Below are 12,468 nucleotides of genomic sequence, written 5' to 3' on the forward strand. Positions count from 1 at the left end.
AGTGAGCCTCACCGCCCCTGCTAATGGACTGAGCCACCACACCGACTTGTCAGAACCAGTCAAAGGGTTTGCCCTCCACCGCACAAACAATGGCGATTGGTTTGGATCGAGTGAGTCGATGACAAAATGCCATGGCTCCACCCACTCTTAAGGGGGGGGGGGGGGTGTAAAGGATGCCTCACTCTCCCTTCAAAATAGGAGTCACAAAGCCCTGAAGTGGAGTATTTCCTCCTCACGCGAGGACACAGCAGCGGTAAGACTGGAGACAGGCCTCCCGTTTGACTCGCACACACTCGGGAGAGAACCGTGGCTCTCTGAAGGACCACACCTGCACCACTGATTAACGCAGCAGCGGTTAAGTACAGCGCCTGTACAAGCTTTCTATGTAAGCCAAAAAGAAGAGAACGTAAAAGAACAACAACAAAAAAATCACGATAGTAAAACCACAATAATAATATAAGAATTTTAAAAAAGTGACAGTTAAGACAAGGACACTAAATATTGCAGATTTCTTTTTGCCGCTTTGTCCCAATGCTGTTTCCACCATTTGGGCCACAGGGCTCAATGCCCTGCCCCGCCCCTCCTTCACTCTCCAGAACTAGTCCAAACCGTCCTAAATACCCCCACTCCTCGTCACTGTGTGTCTGTGTATATTAAGGGATTGTTCATTACCTCACAGTTCAGCATGCACATTGAAAAGCAAGTACCTATTCACGGAGTGGATAGATCTCAGTTTCCACAGGAAAGTCATTGTCTGATGTCAGGTATGACTTTTCCCTCAAATTGGTAAGTTACTCAAGTTTCTAAAGCTTCCTGCAACAATGTAGTTTTTGTTTTCTATAAATGAGCCTTCAAAGGGTATGCAGGTGCCCATCCTGAACCATTTAATCCACTTACATTTTATTGAAATTTTGACATTTAAAAATAAACTCAAATCCCCAGAATGCACTGCAAAGCCAGTCAGATCTCTTCTGCCTGTTACAATTCAAACAATCTGCCAAAAATAACAAATTCAGGGTCTCGCATTATGGTGTAACTAAGCATTTGGGGTCTGTGTTAATGCGTTGCAATGATCAAGACCTTATTATTTTTTAAAGAGCAAGTAACAATACGATTTGCAAACAGAACCAGCACAGAGGAAAGGAGGAGCAATGCATTCTGGGACTTGAATGACAGTTATACAGCCTGAATCAGGTTAAGAACAACAGATCGGATATAAGTTAGCTCGTGCTCTCAGAAATGAAAAAAAATTGTATTTTCAAAATGCACACCTCCTGCATTAAAGGTACAGAACAACTCATAAAATTTGGGATTTGTTTTTTTTCGTGTTATTTATCCTGTAAGGCAGGGGTGCACAACAATCTGTTCTTGGGACTTCATGTCAACTTCGGCCTTTATTTCATGAGCCCTGTCATATATTTGTGAAAGCATTTTTATTAAAGGCATGAGCTGTGGCTGCAGCTTGCACACGCACCGCAGGTGAAACACGCTTCTCTGCGGTCTGTGCTTGGAGTGAACCAGTTAGCCAGAAGAATACAAACAGCACACCGGGCCTCAAGGGACGGAGTTGTGCACCCGTGCATTAAGGACAAGGTTGCCTGGACACTACGTGAATGGGGTAGCTCCAAATCCTGCTCTCGCCCCCTTCCCCCCTTCCCCCCACAATCCAACACGTGCCTCTCGCCTGCATCCAAACTGGCTCCACCCTCCTCATCCCAGTTCCTCAGGAGTGTACAGGACTATGAGGCCTCCCACCCCTAAACTAAAGCTAAGCCACTCCCCTGGTCAAAACAGTTTGAGCAATTCAAGGCTTTAGTAGAAGCGCGTTCGACACTCAGGCTAAAGCCTGGAACGACTCACGCGCTCACACCCTCAATGTCCCCACTCCCATTGGCCAGTTTCTGTCTGCTCACTTTACCCTTCAAGCATCCGCTCTCGTTATTCAGGTAACCATTCCAAAACCTCAGTCTTACACATTCAGTCTGCAACCGAAGAGAACAACCGCAGGCCTTAAGGCAGGGGTGTCAAACTACAGTCCTGGGGGGCCGCAGCGTCCGCCAGTTTCAGCACGAGTGATTAATGCAAGTCATTGATTGGTTAGAGAGTTCACACACCCTGTTCTCAAGTCCTTAATTGGCTGCCGATTGAAAAAGAAACCACTGACACCTGCAGGCACTGCAGCCCTCCAGGACTGGAGTCTGACACCCTGCCTAAAGGGCAAGTAAGGGCCCATCACTGCTTCCATAAAATACAGGAAATGCCTTCCGTACATCACAGTCCTCCAGCTCTGGTGTGCGTGTGCGTCCGTGTGTCTGTATCAGTGTGTCCACAGGTGCATGTGTGTGCGTCTCTCTCTACATGTTTTGCTTTTGTGTATGGGTTTGTTAACATGTGTCTGTGTGTGTGTGTGTGTGTGTGTATTTGTGTGAAGGGAATACTAGAATCTAAAGCTATGATCTCAAATCATACAGTGCCTATACCCAATTATTCCAATTCCTCCTCCCAGATTGGTTTACTCTTCCTTGGCTCTCTGTAAAAAGGGGCAGAGTGGGGGGGGGGCTTATCCCACCCCAGGAATTCCTTCTCTCATAATCTACCCGGGGCTACGCTCCAAATGAAATGTCAGTCCCCCAGTCCTTATATACCCCGCCCTGCCCTGCCCTGCCCTCCCCAACCCCTCCCCCCCCGCTCTTCAGCCCCTCCCCTAACGAAGCCCCTCCCCCCGGCTCAACCCCGGCCCGGCTCGACCGGGAGAAGGGTGCCGGGTGCAGAGAGCCGGGGGGAGCCGGGGCCGGGCAGTCCTGTCTAGCAGCAGCCGCCCCCGGCCTGCCGGACTGGGGTGCTCTCGATCTTCAGGTTGGGCTTGTCCCCGCTGGCCGTGGCCCCGGGGCCCATGCGCTTCTTGATCTCGGCCGCCATGGTCATGAAGGCCTGCTCCACGTTGGTGGCGTTCTTGGCGCTGGTCTCCAGGAAGGGGATGGCCAGGGAGTCGGCGAACTCCTGCCGGGGGATCAACGAGAGACGCGTTCAGGGCGGATGCCCTTCGCCAACACCCCCCCCCCCCCCATTTTAACTCTTTAAAGTCTGATATGTTATCAGAATCTTCTTAACCGAACATTCTAATGCTGAAGTAGCAATTACAACTCGTAATTGAATACAATGGAGTTCTAGAACACTGAACCCCGCCCCTTCCCCCCATAAGGGGCTCCCATTCAGCAGGGAACCCCTCTAACACAGGAACAGCCCTCCCAATATTTGGCAAGATTTTGACAGAAATTCCACAGGAGGTCCACTGGCCGCTTTAAAGGGTACCGGATGCTGGGTGTCTGCTCTTGCATGCTCACCTTGGCCGTCGTGTAGTCCACCACTTTCTTGGTGGTGAGGTCACACTTGTTCCCCACCAGCAGCTTGTTGACGTTCTCGCTGGCATAGCGGTCGATCTCCTGCAGCCACTGCTTCACGTTGTTGTAGGACTCCTTGAGAGAGAGCAAAACAAAATGTGAGCCGGAGAGATGGCTGTCCTATTTCAAAACTCTCAGGGCCTGGAATATGTGTGTGCTCTCACCTGGTCTGTGACATCATACACGACGATGATGCCGTGAGCTCCTCTGTAGTAGCTGGAGGTGATGGTGCGGAACCTCTCCTGCCCCGCCGTGTCCCACTGCACAGAGAGCAATGACAGTGGCCATCACACACAACAATACATTTCAGGGGCTGCTGTGCGTCTCATCCGGTTAATGAACCATTTGCATTCCCGTGCATGGAGCCCCACAGCCTGGGACTTAATCCACACTGTGCCAGTGCCAACCGGGGCTGGTATTCCAAAGCAGAGTGTACAAGTGCCGTTGTGTTCCCAGAGACTACACATGTTCACAAATTCATTTTATATACATACTACGTGTATTTTCTGATTTCAAAGTGCAAACCCCCAAATGCCTCTATACCAGTTATTGCAAAGCACACCGTGTTGCCAGAACCTTCAAAGTCAGGGCTGCCCAACCCTGTTCCTGGAGATCTACCGACCTGTAGGTTTTCCATTTCAACACTAATTAAGCACACCTCATTGAACAGTAGATGGATCTGCGGGAACAGGGCTGCCCAGCCCTGTTCTAAGTATCTAAAAAAAACTGTTAATCAAACAGAAAACTGGGCCACTAAAAAAAACAGAATAAAACTGAAATAGTGTCAAAAACTCTTCAAAAACAAACTCTCTCTAAAACACTGAGCTACGATACAAGCATAAGCAAGCGTAAGCACATCAGTGTTTCAGGACATGAACCCATTGGCTGCTCCAGGGCGGTCAAACTTACTTCCTGGAACACTGCTGTGTACCTTACTGTTTATTTAACCAGCATAAAACTAACTGGTTCACACATTTGTATCCTCCCGGCTTTATTACTGTTATGTTTTATTGTCCGGTAGCACCAACTGGGACCTGAAACGTCTCCAACTTGTACAGAATGCACCTGCTAGGGTTCTTACTAGAAGTACGAAAAAGAAACATATCAGCCAAGGGCTCAAATCTCTTCACTGGCAGCTTATCAAGTTTAGAACTGTCTTTATGATTCTGCTGTTCACCTATATATGTTATATATCTTAAACGATTTGGCTCCAGAATATTTTAAGAGTTACTTATTCCTTACTCTCCTCTAAGATTACTTTGTTCTCCAGAAGCTGAAAATTCCATGTATGCCTAAAATTACAATGGGTGGTAGAGCCTTCTCTTATAGAGCTCCTGTCTGATGGTACAACTTCTCAATGCTTGTGCAGGCTTTAGACACTCTCTGTCTTTAAGTGTAGACTTCAAACTTATCTCTTTAGCCAATCCTATAGTTAGCCATTCCAATAATCCCACAGTAAATCCTGTTAAATGGTCAAGTATAAATAATGGAGTTTATGAAGGTAGATGTAATTGTCTGGACAGCTTAGCTGGCCAGGGCATACTTCCAGTACTGCCACTCAAACCAGCAGGACCAGATGCTCGCTTATCAAATCTAAGGAGGACTTGTTAATGCGCTGTTTACACACATCCGAGGTGTCAAGCAGACCGTTACAGAGTTGACACACTTGGTTTAACGTCAAGAGTCAAGCTGGCCTTAACGGAGCTGACACACTTGGGAATTCAGCCTAGTACATGAGTGTATGATCCGAGTTAGCCCTGCAGGGTTAGAGCATAAACTGAAATCGAGTTTGGGCTGCAGTACATTCACATAGTGTGTTGACAATCTTTACAGTGCCTAATCTCATCTTCTTTGTTTCTTTTTCTCTTGGGGCTCCTGTCCCTCCCTCACCCTCCCTAGTTCACAGATGCCTCCAGCCCTGTGTACCCACCCAGAGTTAACGGAATCCCTCCAGCCCTGTCCCTCGCTCCATGGCCACGGACCGCTGCAGCCCTAAAGCCTAAAGCAGCAGGACATGGTGTATATACGGTCACATACATCGACCTTAACAGGCCTAACCCAGCCTAAACTGGCATAAACCAGCATACACCAGCATACCCCAGCCTCATCCGGCATACACCAGCATAGCAAGAAGTGACTTTGGTGGCCTGTGTGGTGAGATGAGACCACATCTAAATGTAACCTTTAAAATACGCCTCCTTTTCAATCACGTTGGGGTCCAATGAAAATCTATGTGTTTCCAAGGGAGCAACATAAGGAAATAAAAACAAGAGAACCTACTCGTATACAATAAAACATATTAAGACATTGTTTGCCCTATTAACTCTTGTGTTTATTCATTAACAGAACAGAAGATGTTCAGCTTGATTTTCAACCACTGCTCCTCTTTCAGTGTTCCCTCAATAAGGCTGTGTCTTTTACAACCCTGAACGTACCATCCTTCGCTAGTGTTAAGCACTGTAAATAGCTTTCAGTTTCTCGGAATTTGACAAAATACGCATGAATTCTTTTAGACATTTCAACTCACACCTTAGGTTTTTCAGAGCAAAACATAGATACTATTTTTGCAGTGGCCAGCTACAGGTGTAGGTAATTCTTAAATTGCATGCAAACATTTCTACAGGGCTGCCCAACCCTGTTCCTGGAGATCTACCGACCTGTAGGTTTTCACTCCAACCCTAATAAAGCACATCTCATTCAACAGCTAGAGATCTCATTCAGCTGCCAATTAGTAGAATCACTTGTGCCAAATTAGGATTTAAATGAAAACCTATAGGACAGTCAATCTCCAGGAACTCCATTTCTCAATACTGGAAAACCACAATAAATGGAGAACCAAGTCTATGCATACAAGTTCTCCAAATCATGAAATCAAAGGAGGTTGTACTTTAGCAATTACGACGCTAGCCAAAGGCCTGACACACCAAACATAGCTGATTTCACAGCTGTATAAAGAGGCATTAGAGAGGAAGTAACTCAGGCAGCAATATACTTACAATCTGCAGTTTGATGGTCTTCCCATCCAGCTCAATGGTGCGGATCTTAAAGTCCACCCCAATGGTACTGATGTAACTCTCTGTGTAAGTGTCATCCTGAAAGCACACGTGTACCCATAAATACGCCCATGCACTCATCATTACAGGTATAGTCTGCACACACAGCTTATTTATGGTCACATTGCACAATAACAGACAGTACTTACAGCAAATCGTAAGAGGAGGCAGGATTTGCCAACACCAGAATCACCAATCAGAAGGAGCTTGAACAGGTAGTCACTAAGAACAAGAGAAAACGTGAGAGATGAGAGAGCGTAAATGAGTGAACCAATATTAAAATATTCTATTATTGGTTGGAATATTCCGGAATTCTTAAAATAATTAAAGATATTCCCATGTACAGACGCTGTCCTGAATGAAGAATGTGGAATAAACACAAACTGCAAATACAGACATTTGATGAAGACATGTTTGTATATTATGTTAACATTCCACTAAAAACATAAAATAAAATCGCTCAATATTTGCCATATCATGCTTTTCAGATTATGGCTTCCAGGCTCTGGAACAGTTTACCCAGCCTAGAAGATTAAATGTATAGTCTTTATATGACCATTTGCTTTTATTGTGTTTTTATACCGTTTTACTGAATATGCCAGTATATTTTAGCCTGCATGTTCTTGTTAAAGGCTGTAATTTTTTGGACGGTGCTATGAATTGATGTATAAATCAAAAACAAACAGAAAAATCTTATTTTGAGTTCTCACCCACTAGGAATACTAGGCTTGACAGTGCACATATGCCTAGCTTTCCTGCATAAATACACAAGTGCATTCTAAAAGCGCAACTCTCTCCCATCCATCTTTCCTGCAAACTCTCAAGCACTGCCCTCTGGTTGCAAGAAATGGTGGCATGAATGGAGAGATTTAGAGAGGTGAAAAATGAAAATCACACACTTCTCTCCGTGCGATTAAAGTTTTTTTTATTTGAAAACCACCGATAGTACCTTCTGATGAAGGCATACTGCCAAAAAATGTAGGTGATTTTCCTATTCAAAAAAACTTTATTTGCATGGAGCGAGCGAATTGTGCGATTTTCATTTTTCCACTTTGATTCATGGACCGTTAATCAGCACCTTTTTTGGGCGTGTGTTACTTTAGTCTATTGAGATTTTGAGAGAGATACCATTTGTGTTGCATCATCCTATGATGAAAGCTACCCTCTACAGTGTTCAAGATGAATTTCACAATTAACTTTTTTGCAGCCATTTCATTTTTAAATAAGACATACACTACATGCCAAATGTATGTGGACACCCAAACATCACACTCATATGTGCTTGCTGAACATCTCATTCCAAAACCATGGGCACTGATATAGAGTTGGTCCTCCCCTTAGCTGTTATAACAGCCTCCACTCTTCCGGGAAGGCTGTCCACTAGATTTTGGAACATGGCTATGGGAACTCGCTTTCATTCGGCCACAAGACCATTGGTGAGGTCAGGCACTGATGTTGGGCAATAAGGCCTGGCTTGCAGTCGGCGTTCAAAATTCATCACAAAGGTGTTCAATGGGGTTGAGGTCAGGGCTCTGCGCAGGCCAGTTAAGTTCTTCCACACCAAACTCGGCAAACCAGTTCTTTATGGACCTCGCTTTGTCCATGGGGGCATTGTCATGCTGAAACAGGAAAGGACCTTCCCCAAACTGTTCCCAAAAAGTGGGTAGCACACAATTTTTAAGAATGCCATTATATGCTGTAGCGTTATGATTTCCCTTCACTAGAACTAATGGGCCTAGCAAAACAGCCCCAGTTGTCACTATATATTCAAGCAGGTAGCATTCTCCTGGCATTCGCCAAACCCAGATTCGTCCGTCAGACTGCCATATAGTGAAGCGTGATTCATCACTCCAGAGAACGCATTTCCACTGCTCCAGAGTCCAATGGCAGTGTGCTCTACACCACTCCAGTGGACACATGGCATTGCGCATGGTGATCTTAGGCTTGTGTGTGGCTGCTTGGCCATGAAAACCCATTTCATGAAGCTCCCAACGAACAGATCTTGTGCTGACGTTGCTTCCTGAGGCAGTCTAGATCTCGGTACTGAGTGTTGCAACCGAGGACAGATGGTTTTTAAGTGCTATGCGCTTCAGGACTCGGTGGTCCCGTTCTGTGAGCTTGTGTGGCCTACCACTTCGCAGTTGAGTTGTTGGTGCTCCTACACGTTTTCACTTCACAATAACAGCACTTATACTTAACCGGGACAGCTGTAGCAGGCCAAAAATTTAACAAACTGACTTTGGGAATGCGGCATCCCAGTGCCACGTTGAAAGTCACTAAGCTCTTCAGTAGAACCCATTCTACTGCCAATGTTTGTCTATGGAGATTGCATGGCTGTATGCTTGATTATGTGCACCTGTTAGCAATAGGTGTGGCTGAAGTAGCCAAACCCACTAATTAGAACAGGTGTCCATGTGCTTTTGGCCAGGTATAGCATATAGCAAAACTAAAGAAACATGTTTCCAAGCTCTCACTATCCTGCCTGTGCAGTTGTGGCAAACTGTGCACAGCCAAACTGCAGTCTATTCATTTGCTTTTGTAAACAGTAACTATGCATGAAATAATACCGGCCATGTACATGCTAATAAGCACATTTGTTAGATAAAAGTCTGAATGCACAAACAGAAAATCCCCAATATTCTTAATATTCTCTGCATGTGCACAAAGTCACAAAGTGACACTCAGAGGAGGTAGAAAAATCTCCATTTCAATTGTCTGAAATTTGTGAGCATTGAGGCCCATCTATGCGATCAAATGCAGCATGTAGCAGAGAAGCTTGTGGCGAGCTGTATTCGTTTTTCATTGATTATACAAATACTATCGCAAAGAAGGCAACCCAAAGAGGTGAAACACAAAATTTAAATAAGGTACAGCATGAAAGATTTTACAGTAGAACTACACTTTTATCTGCCTTGCTTACTCCAGCAGCGTGGTACCCAAGAGGCCCACCCAGCGAGCTTCAGCCCACAAGGCCAGATTTCCGTCAATATAACAGTTTCAAAAAATTCAGCTGTGTGGCAGAAGACACTCCAAAGAGCAATAAGCTGTGGGTGAGGCTGTAGGGGTCTGGGCCTGGGGTCATACATTTCATAAACCACAGCAGTCTGTCTACTGTCTGTGTGAAATCAAAGCATGGCCCATTGAACCCAAATTTAAAACCTACTTTAAGTGGTCTTACCTATGACAACAGGTAGTTACTTGGTGACGTAACATTAATCCACAGCAGGTTACAGACAATAGTTCTATAGGATCTCAATTTAACTGCAAAAAAGATAGCTGACTGTATTGTCTGTCTGGTTGCATTCTGTGAACCTTTATTCTTCACCTTCGAACTTAGTGTGATCGCTGTAATTATGATGTACCATGGATTTACATATACACGAGTCTAACAGCCTCATTTTCTTTTGTACAAGTGTATAACATAAATAATCCACGACTAGTGCATTGCTCACTGAGAGTGAGAGTCAGATTATACTTCGGACATTATAAAAATATAATTATATGTTAAGTGTCCCATAATAAAACTGTCCATCAGTGAGTGTCAATACTGACTCGTCTGTGGTTCATTTAAGCCAAGTCGGCTAACTGCTAGCATCCCAGTAATTTAATACGTAGCTACTATCGTTGCCATGGAAAACTAACGTTGCCAGGTATCTATAACAATCAATACACTATTTGCTCATTTGTGTGAGGCAGCACACAAAATATTGATGATTCGTAATCGAGTCATTTTTTCAGAACTACAATCAAAGGAACAGGCTACGTAAGATTAATGATTTTAAACAATTTTTTCGTAAGTGTTCTATCCAGCAAGCTTTATTTTGCTAGGGTATATTCTAGTAATAATTAATATGGATACCTTGTATCTTAGATTAGGAATGAGATAGGTCCAGCTATCAAACTGTACTTCATAATGAAAATTAGCACGAAGTGAGATGACATCAGCAAGCATCACACACATCTCGTCAGTTTTCTAAGTACCGGCTGACAAAACAGGTCTCAAACCATCAGGTCCTCCGCTGTCCGTCTGGTAACCTCGGTCACGTTAGACTAGCATTAATTAATTGCCAACAGGAAACGACGCTATACCGGCAAGGCTGGCTAGCTAGCGAGCTTGCTCGTTTCCCGTTTTGTGCCATAATAGCTCTTAGCTAGCATTATGCTCGCTACCAATAGACTGTATTGTTAAGGATAAATGCAAGCTATGGGAAATTGTATGTTTGTGCCAGAGAAATGTTGCTTGGCGAGTCCGCCAGCTAATGTTAGCTGCTTCTGTTGTGTCAGCAGCCCACCCTAGCCAGAACAGCTAACATTAGCTAGCTAGCTATTTAGTTAAACAGACCCTGGTGGTGACACCAGTGGCACGCTAGCAAACAATAGCTAATCAGCTAATGAGCCAACTGGCATAGGAAAGCAGTTATCGACGAGGAGTACAATGGATCTAGCTCGCTGACTATCAGGCGAGGCTACTCACTATTCGGGATTCATGGTGTGTTTGACACGGTAGGGATCTGTTTTTCTGACGGCGGTTCTTCCTCCTCTTTTCCTTTCGGTCTCCGCTGTGAACCAAAAGATGACTTGAGAACTGGGCTCAAAGCGGATTGTCGAATGTCCGTGCTTCTGCTCGCTCTTCTCTTGTTCTGTTTAACCTTTGTTTTGTTTTCGTTCGGTAGGTCCTGCCCTATTTCCTTTCTTCTGTCAGGTTTGTCATTCGGATATTATTTTCTTTCTCCTTTCTTTTTTCGCCCAAAATACAAGATGGCTGCGCAGGTGCGGTAGTGACGTTTAGTGACGTGGCGTTAGAGCCAGGGCACGTGGTTGAGCCGGTTTCACAGGCGTTTTGGGAGGCGTAGTTTTGAAGAAAAGAACATTACCTGATTATGTACTGTAGGTGGTGCGCAATTCCGCTCCTGGAGGGCTGGTCCGCATGCCTGTTTTTGTTCCATCCAATTACTTTAGTTTTTATTTTCTGACAGCTCTATAAACTACACTGGTTCACTCCTGGACTTGAACATAGTAAAATCTTTAGATTACATATAGTCTGTGACTGTAAGTGTTTATGTAAGATTAAGATATGATTACGCTAATTAAATAAATAAGAGCAGAATTTAGCACAAAATCCTGAAACAGATCAGCCCTGGCTGTGTACCCTGATTTACTGAATTCACAATGTTAGTATTATACACATATAGCAGCGTGTCAAACTCCAGTCCTGTTGCGCCACAGTGTCTGCTGGTTTTCATTGTGTGTCAGCACAAGTGATTAATTTAGGTTATCGATTGGCTACAGAGACCATACACCTTCAGGCCTTAACTGGCTGCTGATTGAAAGGTAACCACAACGCAGTCCTCCAGGACTGACGTTTGACTTCCCTGACGTATAGTAATTGCTACGTATGGTTATCTTATTTTCATGGAGTGTAAAATTGTTTAATTGTCATCTGTTAAATTTGCATAGTATGATCTTCCAATTATGCATAATGCACTACGGCATTTCCAATAGCAACAGACACACGTGATCCATCCATGTGATACATGTGTGTGTCTGTGTGTGTGTGTCTGTGTGTGAGTACACGTGTGTGCATGCATATATGTGTTGCTGCTGAAAGTGGTGTTTGTGGGCCAGTAAGTTGTGGGTCTTTCCCTCTGGACTGAGCCAAAACCAATGCCCTGGTGCCGTGAAGCAAACACTGTATTTTGGATGCAATGATTAATCAATGTACTGTCACTGTGGTAATTTGAAATCCAGTGGCACATATCGTAAAGCGAAGGGAGCTATCTGGCCACCTGCCTAGACTCACTCCCTCTAGATCAAAGCTGATGTGTGATGAGAGTTCTTGTGCAAAAATAGCTACTGTCCATCACCCAGGTGAGGCTACACCGGATTAGCTGAGATAAGCCTTTTCCTTTGATTATAAAGATTTTATGTTTATTATTGTTTATTATTATTATTATTATTATTATTATTATTATTATTATTGTTGTTGTTGTTAAAAGGGACAGCATTACCACTTT

General features: G+C 44.4%; 1 protein-coding gene across 1 annotated transcript; it reads right to left on the reverse strand.

Moving 5' to 3' along the window:
• Window positions 1–2,670: 2,670 nt before the first annotated feature.
• Window positions 2,671–11,235, reverse strand: LOC118235749 (ras-related protein Rab-1B). Its single transcript, XM_035433503.1, has 6 exons — window positions 10,929–11,235; window positions 6,604–6,676; window positions 6,398–6,493; window positions 3,566–3,661; window positions 3,345–3,476; window positions 2,671–3,000 (listed from the first exon to the last, which is right to left on the reverse strand). The coding sequence occupies exons 1-6, from the start codon at window positions 10,940–10,942 to the stop codon at window positions 2,806–2,808; spliced, it is 606 nt and encodes a 201-aa protein (XP_035289394.1). The 5' UTR covers window positions 10,943–11,235; the 3' UTR covers window positions 2,671–2,805.
• Window positions 11,236–12,468: the final 1,233 nt, after the last annotated feature.

Source organism: Anguilla anguilla, chromosome 9 (genome assembly GCF_013347855.1).
Source record: "Anguilla anguilla isolate fAngAng1 chromosome 9, fAngAng1.pri, whole genome shotgun sequence".
Lineage (NCBI taxonomy): Eukaryota > Metazoa > Chordata > Actinopteri > Anguilliformes > Anguillidae > Anguilla > Anguilla anguilla.